This window comes from Enoplosus armatus, chromosome 5, assembly GCF_043641665.1.
Source record: "Enoplosus armatus isolate fEnoArm2 chromosome 5, fEnoArm2.hap1, whole genome shotgun sequence".
In the NCBI taxonomy this organism is placed as follows: Eukaryota; Metazoa; Chordata; class Actinopteri; order Centrarchiformes; family Enoplosidae; genus Enoplosus; species Enoplosus armatus.
In genome coordinates, this window is record NC_092184.1 from 20628711 (window position 1) to 20654147 (window position 25437).

The 25437-nt window shown below is 40.4% G+C and overlaps 4 protein-coding genes across 6 annotated transcripts; 2 read left to right on the plus strand and 2 right to left on the minus strand.

Moving 5' to 3' along the window:
- Window positions 1-832: 832 nt before the first annotated feature.
- On the minus strand, window positions 833-13026 carry sh3bgr (SH3 domain binding glutamate-rich protein). 2 transcript variants are annotated; one of them, XM_070905393.1, is made up of 14 exons: window positions 12929-13026; window positions 11367-11552; window positions 11114-11194; window positions 10133-10222; window positions 8262-8456; window positions 7621-7647; window positions 7508-7528; window positions 6220-6243; window positions 5773-5799; window positions 4586-4609; window positions 4265-4291; window positions 3045-3074; window positions 2454-2515; window positions 833-1536 (listed from the first exon to the last, which is right to left on the minus strand). In XM_070905393.1, exons 1-13 carry the CDS (start codon window positions 12971-12973, stop codon window positions 2498-2500), a joined length of 795 nt encoding a protein of 264 aa, XP_070761494.1. In that variant the 5' UTR covers window positions 12974-13026; the 3' UTR covers window positions 833-1536; window positions 2454-2497. The 2 variants fall into 2 exon arrangements, with proteins under 2 accessions (XP_070761494.1, XP_070761495.1); XM_070905394.1 differs by lacking the exons at window positions 3045-3074; window positions 4265-4291; window positions 4586-4609; ... (2 more) ...; window positions 8262-8456; window positions 10133-10222 and having other exon boundaries at window positions 7621-7644.
- A 1219-nt stretch (window positions 13027-14245) lies between these two features.
- On the plus strand, window positions 14246-17329 carry LOC139285494 (lebercilin-like protein). The gene is made up of 8 exons (XM_070906061.1): window positions 14246-14457; window positions 14567-14840; window positions 15145-15387; window positions 15585-15722; window positions 16238-16307; window positions 16385-16524; window positions 16682-16769; window positions 17022-17329. Exons 1-8 carry the CDS (start codon window positions 14246-14248, stop codon window positions 17327-17329), a joined length of 1473 nt encoding a protein of 490 aa, XP_070762162.1.
- An 85-nt stretch (window positions 17330-17414) lies between these two features.
- Window positions 17415-20133, minus strand: get1 (guided entry of tail-anchored proteins factor 1). 2 transcript variants are annotated; one of them, XM_070905395.1, is made up of 5 exons: window positions 20044-20133; window positions 19345-19510; window positions 18351-18418; window positions 17985-18099; window positions 17415-17715 (listed from the first exon to the last, which is right to left on the minus strand). In XM_070905395.1, exons 1-5 carry the CDS (start codon window positions 20131-20133, stop codon window positions 17642-17644), a joined length of 513 nt encoding a protein of 170 aa, XP_070761496.1. In that variant the 3' UTR covers window positions 17415-17641. The 2 variants fall into 2 exon arrangements, with proteins under 2 accessions (XP_070761496.1, XP_070761498.1); XM_070905397.1 differs by lacking the exon at window positions 20044-20133 and adding an exon at window positions 19635-19747.
- Window positions 20134-20803: 670 nt separating this feature from the next.
- hmgn1a (high mobility group nucleosome binding domain 1a) lies at window positions 20804-24282 on the plus strand. Its single transcript, XM_070905900.1, has 6 exons — window positions 20804-20962; window positions 22065-22094; window positions 22873-22902; window positions 23015-23053; window positions 23183-23308; window positions 23407-24282. The coding sequence occupies exons 1-6, from the start codon at window positions 20948-20950 to the stop codon at window positions 23473-23475; spliced, it is 309 nt and encodes a 102-aa protein (XP_070762001.1). The 5' UTR covers window positions 20804-20947; the 3' UTR covers window positions 23476-24282.
- Window positions 24283-25437: the final 1155 nt, after the last annotated feature.

Genomic DNA, 25437 nt, shown 5'->3' on the forward strand with positions numbered 1-25437 from the left:
GCTACAGATATGTAGCCTATGTTGTCCAAGGGATGAACTGTAATAGTTAATCTCAGTTTGTCCTAAACGCTACTTTGGTATATGACCAACTTCCTGCAATATTTCCTATGGAAATGTTATGTTATATTTATTAATTATTTTAATTGACTCATATCAACTATGTTTAAATGGCAGTAAGGTGTTGACTCTTGACTGTGAATCTGTACTTTGTGTTTAGTGCTAATAAGCACATAAAAGATGGTGAAACATGGTAAACATTATACTTGCTCCACATCAGCATGTCAGCATTGTCATTGTGAGCATGTTAGCATGCAAACTGAGCATTTAGCTCAAAGCATTTCTGCGCTTATAAGTATACAGCCTCAGATAGTTGCTAGCATGGCTGTAGACTCTTGGCCTTGTTTTAAAACTTTTACGGCCACATGTTGTTTTTTTCATTTTGGAAAAGAGAAACACATATTTTGTCAAGACCAGTAAGCTGCACGTCACATCTTATTTGTTCAGTGAAGTGACTCCCAATGTAAGAGTAAATTCCTTGGTTCTTATTATTGTGTACAGCAGATGTCCTGTGCAGATACTTATATGTTTAACATGTTAACAGCACTTACATGGTATTGTAAAGTACTTACAGTGAATGCTGTATCTAGTGACTATAGTGAATGTCCGCCTCCACCTTTTCCAGGATCTCTCGGGACAAGGCATTTACTTTATTTTCCTGTTTGCCCCTGTGCTGCTCAGACTGTACAATGGTCCACTGATCTATAAATATAGCAACAAAAGAGATTAAAATAAAACAAAATAGAGCCACTGAGTTGTTTTCTTTTTACCAGTCTACTTTATTGCATTTTCCATTGCATCCAAGTCTTAGTCACATGTTTCAACATTCAACAAAGTGCATTGATTAGACAGCAGTATTGGCAGAAGTAATCGTAGTAGTGGTGGAGTAGTTTGCAGTCTTGCAGTATGTGCGTATTTTCTTTCTCATGTGGCCATCAGAAGTCTCAGTTTGCATTTACACATTCAGTTGATAGAGGGAGTCATCAAGGCACAGCATTGGTAAAACTACTGTGATAGAAGAACACAACACTTACTGTGGGTTATGAACATTTGAATATAAAGCAGCGGCCACAAGCAAAGGTATGCCAAGGTAATATTTTTTGAAAAGGTCACTGCCTCTTTGTGTTTGGAAACTAGAATTTCTAAAAGTAAAACACAAGAAATGTGTTTGAGTTTAACAAAATAACTGTTTTGCATTTTACAAAAGCTACTCATTAAAAACAAACTGACACCACTAGACTACTTCATTACAGTATGTCTCTACTCGCAAAATATAAAAATTAAGTCAACATTGCAGTCAAAAGGGAAAGGGGTGGGGGTTAGGACTTTTCAGTTTGGATGGCGCCTTCAAGTACATGACCAAAAGTTTCCAGTGGCATCCAGTGCGGCCTTGGGGAGGGGTGGAGGGGCTGTCTGACGGGGCTGAGGGGGGTCAAGCGTCAGGGGTCAGGGAGAGACGTAACAGGAGGCTCCTTCAGGCTGAAACACAAGAAAGAAAGAAAAACAAACGAGGTCACACATTTCCCAGTTGTCTGTGGGGGCTGAGGCAGCCACCACCACCGCTACGCCTGTGCCACCCAGCGTGCCCGCTCCTCCGGAGGCACATCTGAAGCTCACTTAGCAGCTTCCTCTAACAAGGCGTGACAGGGGCTCGCAGGGGTTGGGAGACAGCTAAGGGAGGAGGGAGACAAGCATTGCCATTCCTTCAAAGCCTGCTCTCTGGCTCTTCCTGCAGTGGGTCATAGATGCCTGACATGCAGAGAAGGACTCAAAAACGGGCTTTGAAGATTAGGATTATTATTATCATCATCACCATCATCATCACTGCCACTGCCTCAGAGGAACCAAAAAAAAAGGGATGTTTTTGTTATGGCTCCAGATGATCCCCAGGCACTCTGTGTGCTCACTGAAGCTGTTTGCAGATGGAGGCATGTGGCAGTCCCTTGTAAATAGGCTGCTGCATTATTTTGTTTCCTCTGACTGAACACCTCAGAGTGCATGTCAACGTAAAAGCAAGAGACAAACACCAAGGTGAAGCAAGGAGAGTCTCAGCGTTAGTATGTGAGATTTATGCATCTTATATACGTAAAGGCAAGAACATCACATTGCAGTGAATACTAGAACGTTGCTTCAGGCGCAGTATACAATGTAGATAAAGCAGAGAGGTTGAGTAATTGTCTGTTATTATTCTGTAGCCTCTGATTTGATAGCAGGGTCAAAGAGGCAAAAGCAAAACACCATTCTAAATACAGGTTTATCTTTTTAATTATCTGGTTACATAAATGCCAAATATAAAAGCACCAATGTTTGCTACCAATTCACATAACGTGTTACTGCCCTCCAGTGGCAAAGCAAAGTCACTGAAACAAATCAGTGGAGAAACTATAGTGTTTTACCTGGATAGTAGTAAGTCAACATCATTGACGTCGCCTGGCTTCAACTACTCAGCCTCTTCCTCCTGTTAAAAGAAATAATCATCCATTAATATCAAATACTTAGAAGGAAAACAACAGAGGTAGAAAATCCTCAAGAGTGTATCAAAGTCTATGTGTTTGGAGTTGCTTTCTGTAGAATTGTTATGTGATTATAGCATCTTTGAAATGTTTTTGTTTGTAGAAAAATTTGGAATTTAGTTAAAAAAAAAAAAAGAAATGGTGTAGTTGATGTCCCTTCATCTCAGTGACCCGGGTCAGATCCATTGGGCGGGGCGGCTTTAAGCTTAGTGGATTTAAGAAAAAAGATTACAGTCGGATCTGCTTAGCGTATTGCATAAATACAAGGATGATTCCTCTGACAAATGGTATAAAAAAATCCAAAACAAAAACAATTGTCTTGTCTCTGACTGCTCTCAACCAATACTCGTAATTCCAACAAAATCCGTGATTACTGAGTCTGATTGATCGACACATGACTTTCTGCAGGCATGTCAAGTACAGGCAGCACTTCAGACGTGACAAAATGGACTTCACCCGTTGTCATAACACTACCTGTGTTTCTTCCAAGTCTTCTTCTTCTTCCTTTGAGGCGTTAAAAAGAAAGAGAGAAGGGGGAGGGGGTTGTGTGAAGTCATGGTCCAAATGGCAAATAGGTGAGAAGACTTCACATGTTAGTGGTTTTAATGAGGGTCGGTTAAAAATGGAGAAGAAGTAATCTGGGAGAAGTGCCATCGGTAGCAATGACAGCAGGGACGAGAGGAAGGAAGGAAGGAAACTAATGACCCACAGATCTCTGCATATCCTGAGATGACCTAAGTGAGACAAGAGTGGTGCTTAAGACGGTGCACCATATAAGATGTTTTTTTTTCTGAAACTACACGTCGTTCTATGTTTTGTCTAAGTGTAAACACTCAAGCTGCAACGGCTGACAACTGTCCCTTGTTGGTACAGTTTGATGACTGCTTCCTTGAAGTAAACACCACACTCACCAAGAGACAAAGGGAGTTGACATCATTATCTATAATTAGATGCCACAATTACTTGATCCCATCCCGTCATATGACTTAAGATAGTGAGTGCCAAACACTGTCACACAAACAGATCTATGCAACCTGGAAACAAATTAGGCAGCAGTTCATAATCCAGTGGGTCATCTGGTGTGCGTATTTATATGTGGGGATTTTTTTTTGTATATTTATTGTAATATTGCACAATAACAAGAAGTGCTCCGTCTTATCCATCCTCTTTGGAACTTGTCACATCCACTTTGTTTCACAATGCTCTTGGCAAAAAGAAACAAAAGACATGACTTCATAAAAAAAAGAAAAAGACATGTCCCCCTGTCAAGTCAGAGTGTCCCCTCTCAGTGCAAAACAAAACCAAACTGAAAACATTTCCATGTTATGCTCATGTGCACACAGGCAGAGTTGAACAACACAACAACAAAACTTTCCACCTGTTCTTAAAGCATCAAAACAAAAGAGTAAAAACGTCCTGGCAGACTGAGAGGAAATGCCTGAACGAATGTTTGTTGAAGCACTACAACACTGAACTAACAACAAACAACGTGTGGTGCCATCTTGGAAGTAATGCTCATCTGTAAAAATCACAATCCCACACTGTGCACTGAACTGCATGACACATAACTTGGGGAGAGAAACGTTTGCATAAACCTGTACATAGTCTCTGAATGCAGTCAGATCATGCATAACAATCCCAATATGATTCACACCATGCGAAACTCGGACAAAGACACTACAATCCAAATATACCTCTTGTACTTCAGCCTCTTCTTCCTCCTATGGAAGATGAAATCATGTGGTGTTAAGTATGTGAATGTCACAAAGAAGGAAAGTAGATAGACGTGATACATGATTCGATACACGTGGTCCGTATATGGATTCACATTACCATACTAAATCCACTAACGGTTTAAGTAAAATATTTATCATATTTATCATGCTGCACTCTGTCAGGCATGGAAAAGAAGTCCATGCAGCACAGAGAGAGAGACAGAAGAAAGAGGAAGGACAGTGAAAACCTCTAAAGTCTATAAAGCCTGAAAAATACACGCCACAAACCACAGAAACTACCTCGCTGCCTTGTTCGTCTTGCTCCTGCAAGAGAGGTGGGACAACGACAAGATAGATGGAAAGGTGGAGAGGATAGAAGGCAAAGCAAAGCAAAGCAAAGCAGGAAGCAAACATGATAGAAGATCAGGCAGAGGTTGGAATGTCTCGGAGAAGCAGAGCCCTTTTCACACAGCACTTAGCACAGGGACATTTCTTTAATTTGGGATCTGGTTGAGTCTGAACTCTCTAGAGAAGTTAACCCTGAGTTAAGCAATGCTGTGAGAAAGGTTGCTGAAGTGATCATGGAGTCTGGACTTGCGACCCATGTGCAGTGTGAGAAACAGTGTGTGAGAAAGTGCATAGGTTTTGGTTTCAGGAGTGGGCGGGTCACATTGAAGTCCAGGGTCTTCCTGTTTGGGCGCTGACAGGCAAAACCAGGCCAAAAAAGGTCCACATATTATTGCTGTGAGCACACTAATAATTGAGTGAATCCATATTCTCTCATTGGGAGAGTATGAGGACACTGTTTAAAGAGTAACTCAAACTGAAACTGTAGGTCAAACATAAGATTTTAAAAAGTGAGACGTGTTTGCCCCGTCCCCAGTGGATATTACATCCCGGTGTATGAGAGCATGTTTAGATGTGTGTAGGTGTTTGAGCTTATGTGAATGCAAACAAGAATGCAGATTAAGGTAAACCCTTGAGAACATAATGTAAATGAATGCTGTATCGAACTAATGGGGCTTATGTAAGTACATTAGTCAGTATGTTACATTATTACTTCCCTAAAAAATATTATTGTATTGGCAATCCTTATGACAAGCACTGGAGGTCATACTTTAATCATCACTGCATATGTGAGTGGACAGAAACAATACACACTCCAGGTTATGAGCAAAACGTCTTGGTATGGCCAACAGTGTTGTCCTTAAGCATTTTATTCTGACTCTGTTTACAGAGACGCCATGCTTCTCATCCAGCTATGTGATTGGTCCCTTTGACCTAACAGCACGGCAAACTATGCAAATCATGGAGTACCCTTGGTGGGACAAAGTCTACTAAGAACTAGAGAAAGAGAAAACTGAAGGAATGCTTGATACATTAGGAGGTGGCCAAGGAAACAAGAAAATGACTGAAAGAGATAGAAAAAAAACACAAGACGAACTGGGGAAGGCTAGAAAAAGGTAAGAAATATGACATGAATCTACCTCTAGCTGTCGCAGCTCTTCTTCCTCCTAGAAGGAATAACAGATAGCAGGTCAGCAGGCTGTGTGGGGAGCAAAAGAGCATCACAGGCATGCGCTATAGAAAAGTCTTCTGATTTAAAATGGAAACTATAGGGACAGTTGAGGTTGTCAGGAAGCAGCTACTGGGAAGAAATGAGGAACAGGATGTTAGCAAAAAAAAAAGAGGAAAAGAAAATGGTTAAAAAAGAATAGAGTAGAGTGATGACGCGAGAACAGATCATGGGGGAGAGAGAGGTGAAATCCTAAAGTGAGCAAATTAAAGAGAATACAGATGAGTGAGAACAGCAGACCAAGACCCCATCCCACCCAACCAGAGCAGCCTTCCCTGATCTCTGCACCATCAAACCCACACTGCTGAGGACTACATGGAGGAACCGTAGAAAGAGACGATCACCGACGCACAGTTACCTCTGACTGCAACTCCTCTTCCTCCTGGAGGGAGCAAACCAAGAGACAGACAAAAGGGCAAAGAAGGGGTCAAATGCCATTCAAGTGCGTGCATGACGAACAAGGCTGCACAAGGACCTCTGAAACTGACGCTTTTAACTGATGTGAATTGAGTCAGGTGGTTTAAAGGGACTGGGTCACCAATAGTAGAATCGTAGGGATAGTTACTGTGTGTAACGTGTCAGTCAATTACAGTGTGTAACCAAACTAAAATTGGTGTATGACAACAGTAAAGACTAGGTGTCAAATCTTTAGTTAAAAGTGGAACGTAGCATTTCTAAAAGCATTTTATTGTATATGATGATGCATATAATTGTAGGGAAATGTTGAGTTAAATCAACAGTCATTGCCAAATTGTCTCCTTTTATACGTTTTGTCTCAGTGGTGCGAGGCTGTTCAATGTGCGATGATCATGACATGCATTCCCACCACTAGAGTCAGGCAAACAGGGGCTGAAGATGGAAGATGCTAGTTTTTAGAGGCTACAAAAATTAAATAAAAAAGAGGTTTCAAGCATTCAAACGCTACCCTTGAACAGAGAATAGGAGAGGTTACACTAAAATCTGTGTTACACATTGCAACAACAGTACACAGTAATCTGAATATGGCTGATCCTCTTCTGTCTAACATACCGGATATTAGAGGTTATTAGCACTGAATCTACTGTGACTGACTCACTACATCATTAAGGAAAGAGTATTATATATTTCAACAAATTTCACATGGATATTGTTAAAAAAAAACAGTCACATTTGAAATGATACTACTCATTTTAATTTCTACTTTGCCATATCAAACAGCAGCTTGAGAAAATACTTTTCCCCCCATCATCATTAATCCACCTTTCAGGTGAGAATGAATTAATTAATTTGACCGTTAAAAGAAACCCTACAAGTTCAGCTCATGTTAGTAATCAACGTTTTCAGATCACTGGCAAGCAGACGTGGCTGGGCACTGGTGAAGATTGGTCAGAGCACTGATTCTAAACCATAAATGACTGACAAGAAAAGAAAGAGTTAATAAACACACACTTAATGTATTTCACATGCATTCCATGACATGTCATCAATAATGTGTCCTATGTTAGCTGGAATTAATGAACAGGAAACATGTATGAGGCCTATAGAGCGCAAGCTTGTCTTACTTTAAAGATGCATGACGCACAACTGGCATTAAGTGCTATTGTTTTGCTTTTATTAATAACACCCTTCAGATTTAGCACAGAACACACAGTGTCTCTTCTTCTTACCCTGTCTTCATCAGCTTCTTCCTGTTAAAGAAAAGAGAAAGAAATCACTGAAACACAGTTCCTTTAAGTGTTAACTGTAGTTCAGTGTGTTCATAACCTTTCGAGAAACCTACCTGTTCTTCCTCCTCTGCACGGGCCTGCTAACAGAGGAGATAAGATTAGACATGTCAGACACACACATAATACATACTGTATATTCATATTGAAACTGGACAGCATCCACAGATCAGGCTTATTGAACCAGACAAAGTGGGACCCCAATGACACAACTTGACCAGGACAGTTAATAGTGAATGGATGTGCAGTGAAATGCGGGGTGGATCATCAAGACAAGTGGTAACAATGTCATCAACAAAATACAAAGACACATGGAGGCAAATAAAACGTTGCAGAAATACAATAGTACAGAGGTTAAATATCCCATGGTGCTGAATAAACCGTGAACAGGGAAGGTGAATAGGAATGTTACACATTTTGGGTTAACAAACAACTGAATCCAGAGAGAGATTTGACGAGGAGATGCAGTGTGAGGACGACAGGAACTTAAAGAGGAGGCAAACCCTTCATATGGAAGAAAAAGACAACATTAAAGGGAAAGTGGAGACGCTGAGGAGATGAAAAACAGAGCATTCCAGGAATGATGGGAAGGTGGAGGAAAAGACATTCAATTCAAAACACTCAGGAGGTGGAGGGAGAGGCAAAACTACGGGAGGGTGGATTCTAGTTAAGTGGCAATTACTGTGTCTTCTGTGACCTCGTCTGTTTCTTCCACTGCCTCCTCCTCTTCCTCTGCGGGGGCCTCGTCTCCTGCTGTTTCTCCTTCCGTGGCTTCATCATCTGCAGTCTCTCCCTCTGCTACTTCCTCCTCCTCGCCACCCTCACCTTCCTCCTCAGCTGCCTGTGCATGCTCCTCGTGTGCATCCCCATTACGCTCCTCCACTGGAACCTCCTTATTGTGAGGTGAAAACAACAACTGGTGGTCAAGGGAAACAAATGATGTGATGAGAAAAAAAAACTTAGAATATAAATGGCATCGTTGTTCCAGCACTGCTTCATCAGCAATGAGACGCCAGCTCATCAGTTGGAGAGGTTCAAAAACTTAAAAGGTAGGTGTTAGTGAACCCTGGGAATAAAGAGGAGGAAGGGCAGAAGTAGTGGTAGTTAAAAGGGGAAGAGTGTCAGTACTTTGGATAAAAATCAGACGTTTGGAATGATGTATCATGAAATGAAGACAGCCTTTTTGTCATAGGTGAGAATCAGTCATGGGCTTAATGGAAATGTTCGACATTTTGGCAAACACACCAAAATCATAAAGCAGCCAATTAGCTTAGTTTATTTTAGCACAAAGACTGGAAACAAGGGGAAACAGCTAGCCTAGCTCTGTCCAAAGGTAACACTACTCAACCGACCAGCACCTCTAAAGCTCAGTAATTAAAACATTATGTCTTGTTTGTTTCATCCGTACAATAACTGAAGTGTATAAATAACAATTTTCCATTTCACAGGGTGTTATGTGCCTGACTATTACAAATTAAACAAACAAGATAAAACATGTTAATTGGAGAGCTTTAGAGGTGTTGGTCGGGGGATTTTGTTATCTTTGGACAGAGCCAGGCCAGCAGTTTTCACCTGTTTCCTGTCTTTGTGCTATGCTATGCTAAGCTAAACCGACATCTTTCCCAGAATGCCAAACTATTCCTCCAATCAGTCTAGTTAAAAGTATTAAAAAAATAAGTAGTAAGAGCACAGAGCCAACTGAACTCCTGCTGGAAACAAATTGCAGCTAAAATGAGTTGGCACTGTCTTCCTTCATGCAGCACTGCATTACACCCTGGGGAATAACAAAAGGCAGATCACATGTTGGCAGAACTATTCAGGTGTGCTTTAAGCTAACCTCTTGCAAAAAACAATTAAATCTATGAAATCTTCTTCAACTACTTTAAATGAATAAAAGTGTTTCAACATTTTGCAGCTTTGTCCTGTAATGCAATAAGTAAAGTGCATAAGTGGAGTAAAATCCTGCTTATGAGGAATGTTTGCTCATATCCTGGACTCACAATTGAAAGTAACAAAAATATAAATCCATTTTAAAGATGTTTCATGCAGACAAATGAAGAAAGTGAATGATGTATGTTCTTAGGGAAGAAATTTGTTAGAGAAGTCACTGGAATCAAGAAGTATAAAAGACACAAAATGCTTTTTAAAAGTATGCATTGAACAAAACCGTAACAATTGTTACTTCTAATAATAAAAAAACCCATCAAATTTCACAATGCAAACCAAACACACTCCACTTTGTAAAGTACTACTTGGAGAAAGGATTGTAGGAACGTGATGCTTCACAACTCAGAGGCAGTCTGAACACAGTGATGCAATGTCACAGTGTTATGATGACAACTCAGTATATTGTGTTATTGTGAGCTAAAGTGTCTCGCTCGTGCAAAACACAAAAATATTAGTCAACGTGGCGACTGGGACAGAGTGGCCAAGAGGATATTAAGAGCCTGATCAAGTCGACAGGTATGGACAGAAGGGAAATCGTTCAGTTATTCTGGATGGAAAGGAAAAGGTGAGAAACGGTGGAAAGAAACATGAGGGGGAAAATGAAAGTATCGACGGCATTACTATTGAGTCATCAAGGTTCCCCTCTGTATTAGCTTCTTCAGCATGGGTCCCGTTCTCCACAACGTGCGCACTGTCGGCCTGTACTGCTTCCTGTGTGAATGAAATGATCAGGTTTAACATGAGTGTATCATACAGAAGCGCGATGGATCACCAGCTTGTCTGTCCTCTACATTTTGAAGTTACAACCACTCTGAATATTGGCAAACCAAGATACAGATCTGTGTTTTAAGCCCACTTCAGACTGAAGTAGTGATATCTAACATGTGATTCAGCACCCACCACGTCAGGTGTCAGGTGATGTAACTTTCACCGTAGAGGTGAATGTGAGTCCTATTTTCTTCTGTATTATACAATGACTGAAGAGTTTACATTCTTCGGGAAATGGCCTGCTATGAATGAGCCCTGATTTTCTGTTTAAAGAAGCTAACTTTGTCTCATAAGCGTGGAAGAAAAGGCAAGATGGACTATTTACTTGTCTAGTCGGTTACAATCATATATGCTTTATCAGTTACCTATTAATTTTGTTGTAGGCACTGAAGTCTGACAACATGATTATGTAAGTTATGAAATCTGGTATTCCTCACAGTATTTTGGACTCTGTGGTATTATTTGAATATGCTCGTGCAGCACTCTGAATCTGGTTTAAATTAGTTTTGCTGTCTTGTGGGCTCATGTGGGCTGCATGCAGCCTGTATGTATGACACAATAATTAAAATGTCATCACCATCATACATACAGGTATTTGGCAGGTGTTCATTTCAAGCCCTGTGAGCAAGTCACTACAAACATCTATCCTCAAGAATATGATGAATTGCAGGAAGCCAAACCAGAATTAGTTCAACTGAGTCAAAACATCCTGAAGGATAATATATTAGCTCTTTTGTTACACTGTTGATGCCGTCCCAATACAGCAGATTTACAGTCTGGCACAGGGGTAAAAGATTTTTTTTTCCACAGTAGAAAACAGAAAATAGTTCCAACCTTTGACCCAGGAGGAGGGGGCAGCCCCAGGAAGGCATACACCGAGTTGTCCTCCTTGGCATCGAAGAACGTCTCATAGTCCTGCATGAAAATAAAAGAAAAACATTCTTTAAATATTCGCTTTCATCTTCTATTCCTACTTACTCATCATGTGCACTTAACGGAGCAGGACTGCAGAGGTTTGTACATTTTGAAGTGAAGTCTGGAGCTGGGTGATGAAGACGTGTCTTCAGAATAAAGAGCCTGTACTTACCCCGCAGTAGCTCTCTTCGTTGAAGATCTGAGGGGGCAGGGGGATGCCGTTGGTGGGCTTCTTCTCCTCGGGGACGTTCTGCCTCATCCACATGCGGTTCTCCTCGTTGCAAGCGATGTCCAGCTGAGTGTAGTCCACTTTAAGAGCCTCCAGGAAGCCGACCACATCTTGCTGCTTCTTCTTGATCTGGTAAGCAAAAAAACAAAAAACATATGGAGTAAAGAAAATCAAATCACACACAGCGGGTTGTAATATTTAAAATGCGGCACTATTGTGTTTCTTTGAGTGTGCACCATTTCAATTTCAGATCTGCTACATGACACTTGCCTCCTTTCCTAGTGTCCCGTCCTATCAAATTAACATGTAATCTAGAGCTCGAAGGAGTAGTTGATCGAACTATTTTATAATCTAAGTCGTTATTTATCAAGCATAACCAAACATTTGTCTGTTCTAGCTTCTCAAATGTGAGCGTATGCTGCTTTCCTCTGTGTTACATCATTGCAGATTGAATATCTTTGTGTTTTTGTCAAGTCATCTGGTTAATTGATGATGTAAATAACTGTCAGTTGCAGCCCCAATACAAACACCCAGAAAATTTTGATTTAAGTATGAAAGTATGAATACTGGTGGGATCTGGATTCCGACTGGTGCATTCAGCAGTGATGCGAATGTAGCTAAGCACATTTACTCAAGTACAATTCTGTGGTACGTGTGCATCACTTGTTTATTTCGATTTTTATTTACTTTATACTTCACTACAATTCAGAGGCAAATGTTGTGCTTTTTGACGGCACTACATTTATTTAACAGCTTTAGTTTCTATTTACCTTGCAGAACACCCCCTTCTTTACCAGCTGCAACATTTAAGTGAGGTACACATGAATGCATTGCTAATTATAATCCAATAATATAATATACATTTCTAAACACAGTATGAAGACCTTGCACCTATCCCAAGATACACTAGCTTGGGACATGATTAAACCCAAGTCCTTCTGCTGTGAGAAAACACTGCTAGCCAACTGGGCCACCATGCCCCCCCCCCCCCCCCCCCCTTGACTGGTTCAAACTGCTTATTTAGCTTTGCCAAAAGTACCAAAAGTAGATCTAGATGATTAATCCAGCCATCCCTGCTGCGGTCATCACCCCACCGAGTGAATAGACAGTTAGTTGGAGATATATCGGATCACAAATACTATGAAAAGGCGGTTTCTTCTCTACCAACACCGGTTATGTGGTCTAAAGCGTCTGTAGGCTGTAACAGGGACCCTGGCATGGAAACTTTGGGAGCCCCTGTTCTAGAAAGCTCTGCAAGTGAATCACACCGACTTGCGAGACAATTAAACAGTCCTGAAGCACAGCTCGAGCCCAAATCCAAGCGTGAATCAAGTCATAAACTCTCCGATAGGCTGTAGGTGTGCAAAATGAAAAGCAAGTGACATTAATTTCGAGGTTTAACGCTCTTGAGTGAGTGTGTGAGGGAAAGTCCTGATCGGTTTAAGGAGCACAAGCAGGAAAGTTCACTCTAATGAGAAACAGGTCGCACAGGGCTGGATGCTTACCGCAGTGGATCCCGATGAAGAGGCGAGGAATACTTTGATAACCATTTTGTTACAATATGTTTGGGAGAGTATGCAACAAGTAGGCTCTTAAAGGAGCAGGCAGCCTCCTCTATTATTAGAGCGCACCCAGGACGGAGACATAGCACTGAGATCACACACACACACACACACACACACACACACACACACACTGCTGAGGCTATTTTTGTCTCCAGGCTCCATTAGTGCGGGATTGGCGGGTTGGCCCCTAGGGGCGCAGCACCACACTGACTGATTGGCAACTTCAGCTGTCCGTCGGCGCAGGGGACAGTGAAGTTAGTCTCCAGCTCTTTGCTGAGTGCATATATGGACAGAAATAGCACTGACCAGCACTATAGGCTGTAAGTATTTGGTTTCCAAACGCAGGAACTCGGGCCCGTTTAGGGTCCTTGAACAGGGTTCTCAAACAACATGGGAAATTGTTTAGGCTACTTAATTCAGTAGGAGGTTGTTGGGGAACAAACTGGGACAATGTAGGGTAACTTGTTTAGATGTGACCATGGCTACTGCCCCTGTAAAGAAAGCACAAAGTCACAATTTCAATTTTAAAATAAAGATTTTGATCAAAACTTCCAACAATTCACTTTTGACGGACGTGCATCTTTTTTTTTCTTTTTCTTTTTCTTTTTACATTATCCTACACCTTCATTCAAAATACATTGTGGACACTGAAAATACAATTTGAATAAGTGTACAAAAATGTACAAATCGTATACGGCCTAGCAACGTCACCGTTTACCCTTTACTTTTTATATTTACCAATTGTTCCCCTGGTTACCGTGACAACCGTTAACGTGTCTTTACAAAATGGGCCCTTGCAACGGTTGGTAAAATAATTTAGCGTTAATTAACCTACTAGTTAGCATAGTTAAATATTTACAACCTGTACCTTCAGTAGTGTGCAACGGGAGGGAAAAGATAGCTCCTCTCAAAAGCAAGAAAAGGTATGATGCTCTTATATTTTCAATCAATAATGTGAAAAAAAAAACAATGTTCCTTAAATTAATGGAGGAGATTTTATTTTGTGTAACTCAGTCGAAGATTATAGGGACCAAAAAGAAAACAAGGATCCTACATTCAGGCCTTTCACGTGGTCTTTTATTGACCTCAGAAAAGCACTTTAACTAGGTTAGATTTATTAACCTCTTAAGCTTTGTAGCATTGTTCTAACTGGAAAAGCATCTCCTAATTCATTTTGACTTTGTGTAAGTTCAGGTTAATACCGATCTTTTCCTTAAATTGTTCTTCTTTTCTCAGAGTGAAGCCTTTGGAGAAGAGATGTGTGTGAGGCAGCAGAGCCTGATGCAGCAGGCCTTTGCTCACAAGACGGACGGTGATGCTGTGGGCTGCAGCACTGACACCTCCAGGTGGCCCACTCCCTTCAGTCTCCCATCTGACTTTGAGGACCAAGCTGACTCGCTTCAAGACAAGACCCCAGCAGCCAAGTCACCAAACAAGTGGCAAGGATCAAAGCCACCTGGTAGAGAAAATATTAATATTCTTAGTATCTGTGTAGTAGGACTTATGTTGTTTATATGTAGTGCAAACACATTGGATGTAATTCACACTATCATGAGTAAATACTTTTTTCTCTCCTTCAGGTAAAAAAGCACAAGAGCCCTGCAGGCAGAAGACAAACTACACTGCAAACGGCCCAGTCCTGAAGTTGCCTCCGATCAAGCCCATGCAGCTTTCAAAGCTGAAGATCCAGTCTGCCAACTTGAGCTGCATCAGGGAGCTGAAGAGCCAGGTGTGGGACCTGCAGCAGCAGCTGAGCGAGGCCAGGACTGAGAACAAGCTGCTGAAGAGGCTCCAGCATCGCCACACGGTGGCACTGCAGCACTTCCAAGACTCAGAGGGCAGCCTCTCACAGGTCGGTTGGTTCTGTCCCTTAGGTGTCTCACTAAATCAGATTTGAATCATTGCCACAACAACATGACTTCTGGATACTCAAACTTAAGAGTCAGAATGCTTTTATCCTCTGAACCATGCATTCTACACCTACTCCCATTTATTATTCAAATTTCAAAAGCTGTTCATTGGTTCATCTCTGCAGGCAGAAAATCTGAATTTCTTTCTAACGTTTCTCCAATTAATGCCTGTATAATTTCCCAGCACTAATAACAGCAATTTTCTAATAATTCCCCACTTTGTCTTGATGCCTCCCCTATTCCCAGATCCTCATCAAGCACAACAACGAGGCCCGAGTCCTGCAGGGCTTGCTCCGTGAGACCCGCGTCTGCCGTGACAACCTGGCAAGGCAGCTACAAGCCACAGAAAACAAGTTGCTAAGCGCAAAGGCTGATCTCCAGCACCTACAGCTGCTCAGCCAGGACCACAGCCTGCTGGAGAGGGAGGAACTGACCCTCAGGCTGACCAAGGCCACTGCAGAGCTGGAGGAAAAGGACAAGAGGATATTGGTATGGAGGAGCAGGAGGGTGGGAGATAGGCCTACTGTTAGATATGTGTGGGGGAGCCAAGCGTCACATCCTCCAGAACTCCTAGCACCACCCCTGGTCAAATGTAGATTATATTATAACATCAATATACTGGGATATAAATAGGAACAGGGATCTTTATGACTTTATTCCTTTGTTTGCTTTCTCTTCTATTCTAGGTCTTGGAGAGGAATCTTGAGTTGTGCCAAGCCTCGTTCAATCGCCAAATAGTGACTGAACAAAGAAAGATCAGTGAGGCGAGAAAGATACTCTGCTATCTGCAGGAGAAAATATGCCAGCTAAACAGAGAAATTCAAGTAAATTGCAAAGAGCTGTTTCCCAGGAAATATTCTTCACAGCATTAGACATGTCCTATTGTCATTGTTAACATACAGTATTGTTTATTGTGCATGCTTCCGTCTTCCACATTATCATTTCCTAATCTACAAGCAGTTCCACTGGGTTTTGAATGCCATAATGAGAATGTTACGCATTTACCAATTTAATTCAGACTAAGCATTTGTGGGAGAACTTGGTTAAAATGTCCGGATCAATATTTTCCAAAGAAGATTGCCCATTAGTCAACCACTGATACTGGGGGCTTAATGCTTGTGTTTGATGGTGTACATCCGGCTTGGTGGTCATCACCAATGACACTGAGAAAACTGGACATTATAAATTGAAGTTATATGTAAGCAGGCATAGATTTCAAAATATCTTAAAATTGTAATGATATTCCAAACTAACAGTTTATGTAAGAGAGATATCTACTATCAGAGTGTATATATATATATATATATATATCGGTATATCTTTTGTTTCCCCAATACAGGATAGAGAGAGAGAACTGGAAACACACAATATTTACTCCCATAGATTCCCAAAAGGATCTACCGAAAAAGGTATACAGACATACTGCCCGTATCTACTACATCTAATTTGTTGTCACTTGACTCTAACAGTCTTTTCTGATTTACAGGCAGAGAAAGCAAGATGGTTCAAACTGATGGGTTAGTCCTTCTCCCCACTGAGGGTGCTCCACAACTCCAAAGTCTTTTGGAGTTACATTATACTGAGAGTGAAGAGAGACTGGAAGAGCAGGAGAGCTCTGTGAACTCGGTATATGATTCAAATATTGTGGAGTGTGTTTTCAGGTTTTTTTTTATACCACATTTGACTACATGTACAAGTTTAATTGTTGATTTATACCTCTGCAGACTTGTCAGATCCTTATTTTGTTTGTCATTTATGAATATGTGCCTATATATCATTTCAGTGTTGTTACAATGCAGTGGTGGAGGTGGAGTCAGAGGTTTCTGTAAATGTCACATTAGAAGATAATCACCAAGAGGAGACATGCGCAGGTGAGCACTTAATTAATGTCACATATACAACATAATAACAAAATAACACTACTGGCAATGCATAAATGTAAAGTTTCTGAAAAAAATAAACATATTGGTACTAATCCACCAATAACTCCAGGATATGCAAACAAGACAACAAACACCACTAACATTAAGAGCAAACTTAGAATGTGGTCTTAGTAATAGAGCTAAACCTGTTTGTTCTCCGGTCATTCAGTAGTTTTCAAAAAAGTAAATATTTGTTTTCAGACACCAGTGAGCAGAGTAGTTGTTCAGACGAGAGCCCAGAACATCAAATTGAGAGAGACTCCTTTGCCGAAGAAAAGGAAGCATCAGAGGCCCCACGGGTGTTAGAGGAAGAGCAGAAAACAGAGGAACATGACAGCGAGGTGTCCTACATTTCGCAAAAGTCTCTGAATACAACTGAACCTAAGAGAAAGGAATACAAGCTCCCCAAAATCAGACGCCATTACACCTTCAAACAATCTACTGAGAACCTGCACAGTGGAAGACCTGCCCACAGCAGTGTGGACCTGGATCCATCTACTTTGTTTTAATCAACATACAACAAATAAAACCTTTTCTTTTATTATCTTTTCTTAAAAAGCCATTTCAACATCATGTTTTGAAATAATATACAGTCAAGACATCCTCACAATTAACTTAAATAAACAAAATCATCAAAAGAAAAAGAACAAAATTCAACATCACCAAAATACCATCTTGCAATATAAAACAGCCAACGCCAAAATGCTCAGCATTTTTACATGTTGACCTGAACCAGCTAACAAAACAAATGACATAAAACTGTGGCTTTCATCAACAAATTGTAAGTTAGAAAACCAGTGTATTTAACTCAGCTGGAGTCTCTAGCTGATGGCATGGAGGCCCAGTGTAACTACTTTGTTGCAAACCACCAACCAGCATGTGATTCCCACACCACCTGAAGGGACAGAACAGCTCTGTCAGTGAATGAATAAATAAATAAAACAGCCTGAGATTGATGACAGAGATTTATACACACATAAACATTGAATCGGTACAAAAATAATCCATCTAAATGAAAGGAATGTGGTTTATTTTTGTGTATACCCAATTTCTGTTGTGTTACAAAAGAATTGACCCTATATGTATTACATTGTTATAGACAACTGTTCTGCACGTACTGTTTATAAATTATATTCTATGAAATATTAAAAACTGATTGATTACCTGCCACTCCTGTTGGGAAGGCCACAAGGCGCTCCACAGGGGCAATCCATTTACTGGGGACCACGGTCACTGGATCAGAGTAATACTTCCATATCAAGGAGATCATCAGAGCAGCCTGGCAAATAAAAGAAAGACATATGTAGGTATATAATACGTAATAGGCTATTCGCTTGTCATTATGCTAGCAATATCAACTTTTACATTTTCTTTCTAAAATTGTAAGAGTAACATACTTCAACAGCATTAACTGGAGGTTTTGTGTCAAATGCATGCTTACATTTTTGGTACTGAAATAGCACTCTGCATGGGTCTTATAGATACATTAGAATATACAACTAAATGCTTCTACTTACAGCTTCCACCTACCTGCAGAATATAAAAGACAATGTTCACAACCCATTTCATTTTGGCTTGTTGTGCTGTTCTTGATTTCACTGCAAAAGTGAGGAAATACATAACCATTAGACTCAATACACAGGTTTTTGTGTTGATGCAGCCTTCTTTAATACTACCTCAGTGCCCTTTAGTTTGTTAATCAGCTTGAATAGCCCGTTCCTTTTACTTCATCATTTGAAATCACTGAAAAACATCAGCAATGAAACTAGGCTATGCACCTATTTTTGTACAGTCCCAATTAGGATTTCACCCAGTCATAAGGTAACATGGCAAGCATCACAACATGGTGTTCTTTGTAAGGTCTTGTATAAAAAAAACAACCTTATATAAGAAATATCGATATGCTGCATTAATTAAATCTTTTGTTCATTATGGACATCTCATGAAAGCACTTTTCAGTGGAGAGTGCCCCTTGATGAACACAATGACTCAGCTGTTTGGGAGTCATAGGCACAGAAGAGAAAATAGTGATTGGTTGGTATTTATTGAAGTCATACAGAGTACAACATGGGCTGTATAGCTTGGTCATGGGGATTTAAAACTGTCAGCAGGCAGTTAGATAAAGAAAATATCACCACGGAAACAATCTGAAACAGCCTTTGCTCTGCTGTGCATGTGTATGCTACTGAAATTGTGTTTAGCCACTTCCTGTCTGTGCACAAGATAATCATGAGGCTGGGAGTGAAGGACAGCAACAGGCAGCAGCTGTACCCACTGGACACTCAGTAAGTTATCTAAACCCCTCTGCCACTTCCTGCGGTTGGTGGTTTTAATATGTGAATCTGCTGTAGTAGACACGCACAGGTGTGGAAAGTACAATATGTACCTTTTACAGTAAAAGTGACTGAGAAGAATCTGTTAAACTACATGGTAAAGACTAAATAACAGGAATGTTGTATTGGACTTCATTTTGGGGCTCCTCTCCTATGTATGTCAACCACAATAAACTACTTCTGTCTCTCACCATGTGTTTTCAGCCTGTCTGTCATCTTGTTGATTTTGCGCTCCAATCTGGCATATCTAGCAAACTCATCCATCATGCTAATCGAGGACTGCTCCTTCTTCATCTCCTGGATTTCGGCCCGCATCTCACTCTCCTGCTCAGCATCTTTCAGAACCATCTTTGAGAGCTAGAAAGAAGGGGAGGGGAAAAAGACTATTAATGAGAAAACAGAGAGAGTTAAACTGTGATGTAGGCTATTGTTCATGGATGCAGAAGCTCAATCACAAAGTAGATAGTAGATAAATATTCACCTATGAATGTCTCTTGCCCTGAGTTTTATGTTACAGATTCTCATTTTGGTGAGCTGTCTTTAGCAGTAACGCTAACTTGTAAACAGTTACACAACGTTAACGTTACAGTCGGCTCCTTACATCTGAACAGTGGTGCAGCACTAAAATATTTCCCCTTATGTGTTGTACCTATACCGGGATTTCGGGAAAACCCCACCCTCTGACCAGCAGAACAGCTACGTTGTTTCAAGCTAGCTAGCTAGCTAGCTATCCATGTAGCATTACCCATTAGCATTTTAAGCTAGTCATCAATGGTCTGCTGTCTGTGAGACCAGGCTACAGGAATCACACTAACACTCATAAAATATAGATATAGCGTGTACCTTCAGGGCAAACACTTCACATATTCAAGCAATAATGGACTACTTACGAAAGAAGATATGGTCGGCAGGAGTGTTTTCATAAGATTGCACAGAAAAACCGAACCCAGCACAAGAAACCACGCATACCCGGTCGCCATGTTTGTTACTCTTCCAGTCAGCCTCCTTGTTGCAGCTGTGGAGCTGCTAGGCTCCACAGCGCACTTACACTTTAATTAGGCCATTCAGGTTATGCTGGTAACAACTGAAGGTACATAAAAGCTTTATTTATTTATTTATTTAAACACAACACCAATGACCTTATTTAGTCTAAAAGGGTTTATCATAAGAATTGCAGTCATTTATGATTTGGTGAAGTATGTAATTTTCAGGGTCTCTGCAACTTATATAAGACTTTTCTTGAAGGCTTTGGTAATGTCAGCATGCACCTTTACAACAATAAATACAAATAGATGACACAGTGGAGAAATACAACATTTTATGACTTGACATGCCTCTTCATGTACTATGTTTATCCATAGGCACCCTTCTTCAATACCTCATAACATTTACATGGTTTCCATGCATTTTCCACATCTCGCAGACACACACACCCTGTGAATCGCCCGTGATTAAAAAGTAAGAGTTGGCTGGGTGGACTGATTGGCATACAATCCTACCCACACAGGTAAGATGTTATGGTTCAAAAATGTGCTGCCTCGACCTCAACACCAATCACTGGAAGCAAGGGGCGGGGGATAACTCCTCCTGGTAGGTTGGTAGGATAAGGGATAAAATATACCGAGAGGGGGATCCAATCCGGTTTGAGCTAGTTCTAGTACTGCTCGGACGTTTATGTTAAGTTACAGACTGCTCAGGAGGTGTAGGCTGAGGTGTAAGACTGACTCATTTACTTTCCTAAAACTGTAAAAGGCCGTGCTATTCTTTTATCTCTGCCGCACAACCTCAGCAACAATGGGAAAGACAAAAGTAAGTTAAATCATGTATATCATGTGGAATATGATACAATATATTTGATAACATTGGTTTAAATGCCTAGGCTGTATTTCTATTTTACTACAATGTGTACACTGCATGCGCTATAATGTGTAATGTTTCTACAGTAACAGTATGTCCATGAGCATGCATGAAGTCCACCTTTGCTGTGCTCAGGTCGGTCGTGTCCACCCTGTTGATACAGGGAAGTGGCGCCTTTTTACTTAGCACAGCCCAACATGCTTTTCCATCGAGCAAGTTTGCAAATTGCATGGTCTCGTCTAATGCAAACACTCAGTGGTTCAGTTTCTAAAATTTACATCTGGCTGTGGTTTAATAATAATCTGTCTTCACTGCGTGCTGAGATCAAACAAAGAGGTGTAACCACCGTCGACGAACAGGTTGCCATTTCAAGGAAATTCCTTGCGTAATTGCCCCTGGATATTTGTACTTATCGTGGGTTGTACGCGTTACTATTTGGGCAGCTGTTTGCACTTAGTTTATGTCGAGTTGTTACATGCGTATTTGCAGTTCGCCCTGTTGAGATTTTGACCTCTGTCTGTGCGTACTTAAAAGCTGGCGAGCGTCACCCTTGAGGTGTTGAGTCTTTTCTTTAGGAGCGTCATGGCAGCTGAGATATCCAAGAAAAGACAGCGACACATCTGGTCGTGTGAAACGAAGCTCGTATAATAATGTCGGGGTTAGTTTTACGGAATAACGCTGAGGTTTAGTCACGTTGGGAACACAAAGCCGTTTCATTGTATTGATGTATGGAAGCGCATGTGGAGGTGGAGCGACCCTACTTCCCTCTTAAAGTAGCTACAGCACCATGCTAACAAAAACATTTCTGTCTCGTGAATGATGCGCTACACTGCTTGGCGGGAATAACCTAGAACTGCCTGAACCTTTTTTTTAGTCAAAGTAGAAACGTGTCGGACTCCCCTCCCCACTTTTAGGTTGCATAATTTCTTTGTGACTTAAGGGGAGGGAGAGGTGCCCATCCCCCCTTTGCCTTACACACCCACTTTAGCTCACTCATGAATGATTGTTGTTCCTGGACTATTCATTTATTTCTCCCTCTCTCTTTCTCTCGCAGTCTAACAAGGATGCAGATGCAGTTGTAGAGGTTAGTATTAAAGTCTTGACACACATACTGACTCAAAAGTATCTTGATGCCCCAACTGGCACCCAAATGAACATAATGTTCTACTTTCTGTCAAAGACAAAGAGAAGGTCTGGGTTGATACAGGGTGGTATCTCAGCTCAGTTTTAAGCCTACGAGTTAGAAACTGAGCATCTCCACTGAGTTTATCAGTTGGTCTTAATGTTGAGGTTAAGATCCAAACCTGGTCAGCCTGGTTTGAGGAGCTGCAAGGCCTCTAGGGGGCGCTGTTTAAATTGCATCCAAAATTGGTCCTTTATTTGCATGAACACTACATTTAGCTACACATGCTGCAATGCAATGTTTCACCTTTGCACTCCAAGATGACAGTATGAAGTACATATAAAGTACAGTTAAGCAGTATTACTTGGTTGGTTTGTCTGTCTATAACCAGTGAATCTCAAATGTACAAGTATTCAAATTTTCCCTCTCACAAGGAGAACGCTTTTGACTAATCCTAAATCTGGTTGTAATTTTAATTCTGAAGTTGATGCATGTGAAGGAGTTTTTAATATTGGATTGTTTAATATTTGAGACTTTTTAAACCGATAAATGGTTTTGTGTGTAAACCCACACTCACTCATTATCTTCCCCCTTGTGCTCATAGCACCCTCCACACGCTGAGTAACTTTTGTTTCATCATACATTTTATGGGGGGAAAGTGTTTTTTGTTTGTGTGATTCTGTATTATGTGTATCAATACTTTCAAATGACTGAATTAACATCTTATGTTCTTTTACAGCCAAGGAGGAAGTCTCAAAGGTTGTCAAGCGTAAGTTTTACACAGCCCAGACCATGACATAAAATTGATTTGATATTCTACTATTAATATGCATATTTTGTTGCCGTATTATGGCACATAATTGTATTTGTGTGTGTTACAGAGAGAGGCAGAGGAAAAAACACAGCCAGAAAAGACAAAGGTAAAAGAATTCTTGCCAGTGCACGAGAGCACTGTATTCATTTAAAATGTACTGTTTTGTTTTGTTTTTTCTCTATTGCACACATTGAACAATGCATTTCATCCTGCTGGTTTATTTTTGACATGGTAGGCACCCCCCAAGAACAAAAAGGTGAAAGAGGCAGCAAAGGCCAAACCAGTGGAGAAGAAAGAAGAACCTCAGGAAGAGAAAGAAGAGGCTCCTGCAGAAAATGGAGAGGCCAAAGCCGAGGAGGAGGTATTGCAAGTTTTCGTCTTCATGACTCTTACCAAGTTTAATTTTCACTGTAGCAATGTTCAAAGACAACCAAGATGATAACGCATGTTTTCCTCCAGCCGGCTGCAGCAGATGAGGCAGACGAAAAGGAGGGCGAGACTGAAGAGGAGGAAAAAGCAGCAGAGTAGTAGTGACACCCCAAAACTCACTTGCTAATGCTCGCCGTACCTCCTTTCTTGTACAATGCAGAGATTATTTTTTATCTATTTTCATAAGACAGCGATGTTTTTAGGGATGCAGAAATGCATTTTAAAAAATACTACAAATTCCATTCCATTCAAGGCTTCTGTGAAGGGAAAGTTTCGGTCATTATGTTGGGGATTTTTGTTTTTCATTGTACTTGTTTTTTCTGTCTCTCTGGCTTCTTATTTTGCCTTTAGGTTGTAGTTTTCCGCATGACATGAAGTCATGCCTATATCAGGAATTTGATGTTAAACTCTGGGAGAGTTTACCTGAGACATTCCCAAGGCGTCTTGAGGCATTTTGTAACCTGTACTATTTTGGAATTTAATACATCGTAATACTATGTGTTTGATAGGGAATGGGATGATTGAAAGTTTAAGAGTTGTGTTCTGTGCTAAGTAAGTCTCATCGCAACGTTCACTTTAATCATGTCACTAGTACTGGAATTGGTTGGGACAATTTTTTTTTATGCAGTCAGTGATGGTACATTTGAGGACGGTTAAATTGATTCATATTCTCAGTTGTGCTCAAAACAAAAAGCAATACTTCTCATGGTATTCAGTTCAGTCAACAAAATGGATATGCCACAAATTTGTGGATATATCCATTGTGGTTTTGGGTATTTCTCTACCAATGTACAGTTTCCTCCTTTTTGTATTAAAAAAATAAAAATATAAAAAAAGGTTTCCTTTGTTATGAATGATGTAAGATGCCAATTAAAGTGGGAATTTCTCCTAAGTGTTTATCATCAATTATGTATTGCATTTCATCCTGGATTGAGTTAAAAGCACTGATTTCAGATGTTTCCCTTTGTTACCTAAAATGAATTCTTGCTGGGGCCTCTGGGGATCTGGTACCCTTGGGCAGTTGCCCACTTTGTCCAGTTGATAATCCAGGTTTACAACTTTGCATGTCGACTATACCATTTTGGTTCTTCTCAGGGACTGTGCCTATAACTTGTCCTTTTAAAATCTGGAATTCAATTTTAGTAATAAGCAATTAAACTATAACTAAATATATTTAACCCAATATTAAGGCCACAAAGTCAGATCCTTTAAGTGCAACCCTATGCAGTAATATATTTAACAGTGGTATTATTGGCTATAAACAATATACTGGAATGCTACCTGGCGCCTTCTGTATGTCAGTTTGTGGTAATTTGATGAAACATCGGTTTAGGAAACCACCATGTGAGCTCAGTATAAACTAAAATGTCAATCAGAACCAGATTTTGACACAGGACTCCTCTACAACCAGGGCCACAAGATAACATACTAATGCAGGAACCAATTGATGTTGTCCTTTAATGGTGCAAATTGCCAAATAAATGTTATAGTATTCAAATTACCAAAAAGCAACTGACACAGTGAACCTAGGGCCTGGGCAGTTGCTTACTTTGCCTGGTTGACCTCCCAGCTTAGCAGTGGTGGAGGAAGTATTCAGATATTTTACTTACGTAAAAAATACTAATACATCACTGTAAAAATGCTCTGTTACAAGTAAAAGCCCTGCATTGAAAATGTTACGTAAGTAAAAGTAGGTTAAGTATAATCTGGAAAATGTACTGAAAGTATTAAAAGTAAAAGTATATCATTATATATATTATTATTATATACATTATATATATTCTACATATTTGTTGTCAAAACAATAGCACCTTCAGACCACGGCAAATTCCTTGTAATGTATGTTACTTGGCAATAAACAGTTTCTGATTCTGATTCCGGATTAGATTATTATTACTCATTAATTAATATAAAAGCAGGACTTTGATTTGAAGTCTGTTGATGTGGAGCTAATTTTGAAGTATTTTGTATAGGACTGCAACTAATGATTATTTTCCTTATGGATTAATCTGCTGATTATTTTCTCCATTAATCGACTGATTGTTTGGTTTGGAAAAGCGT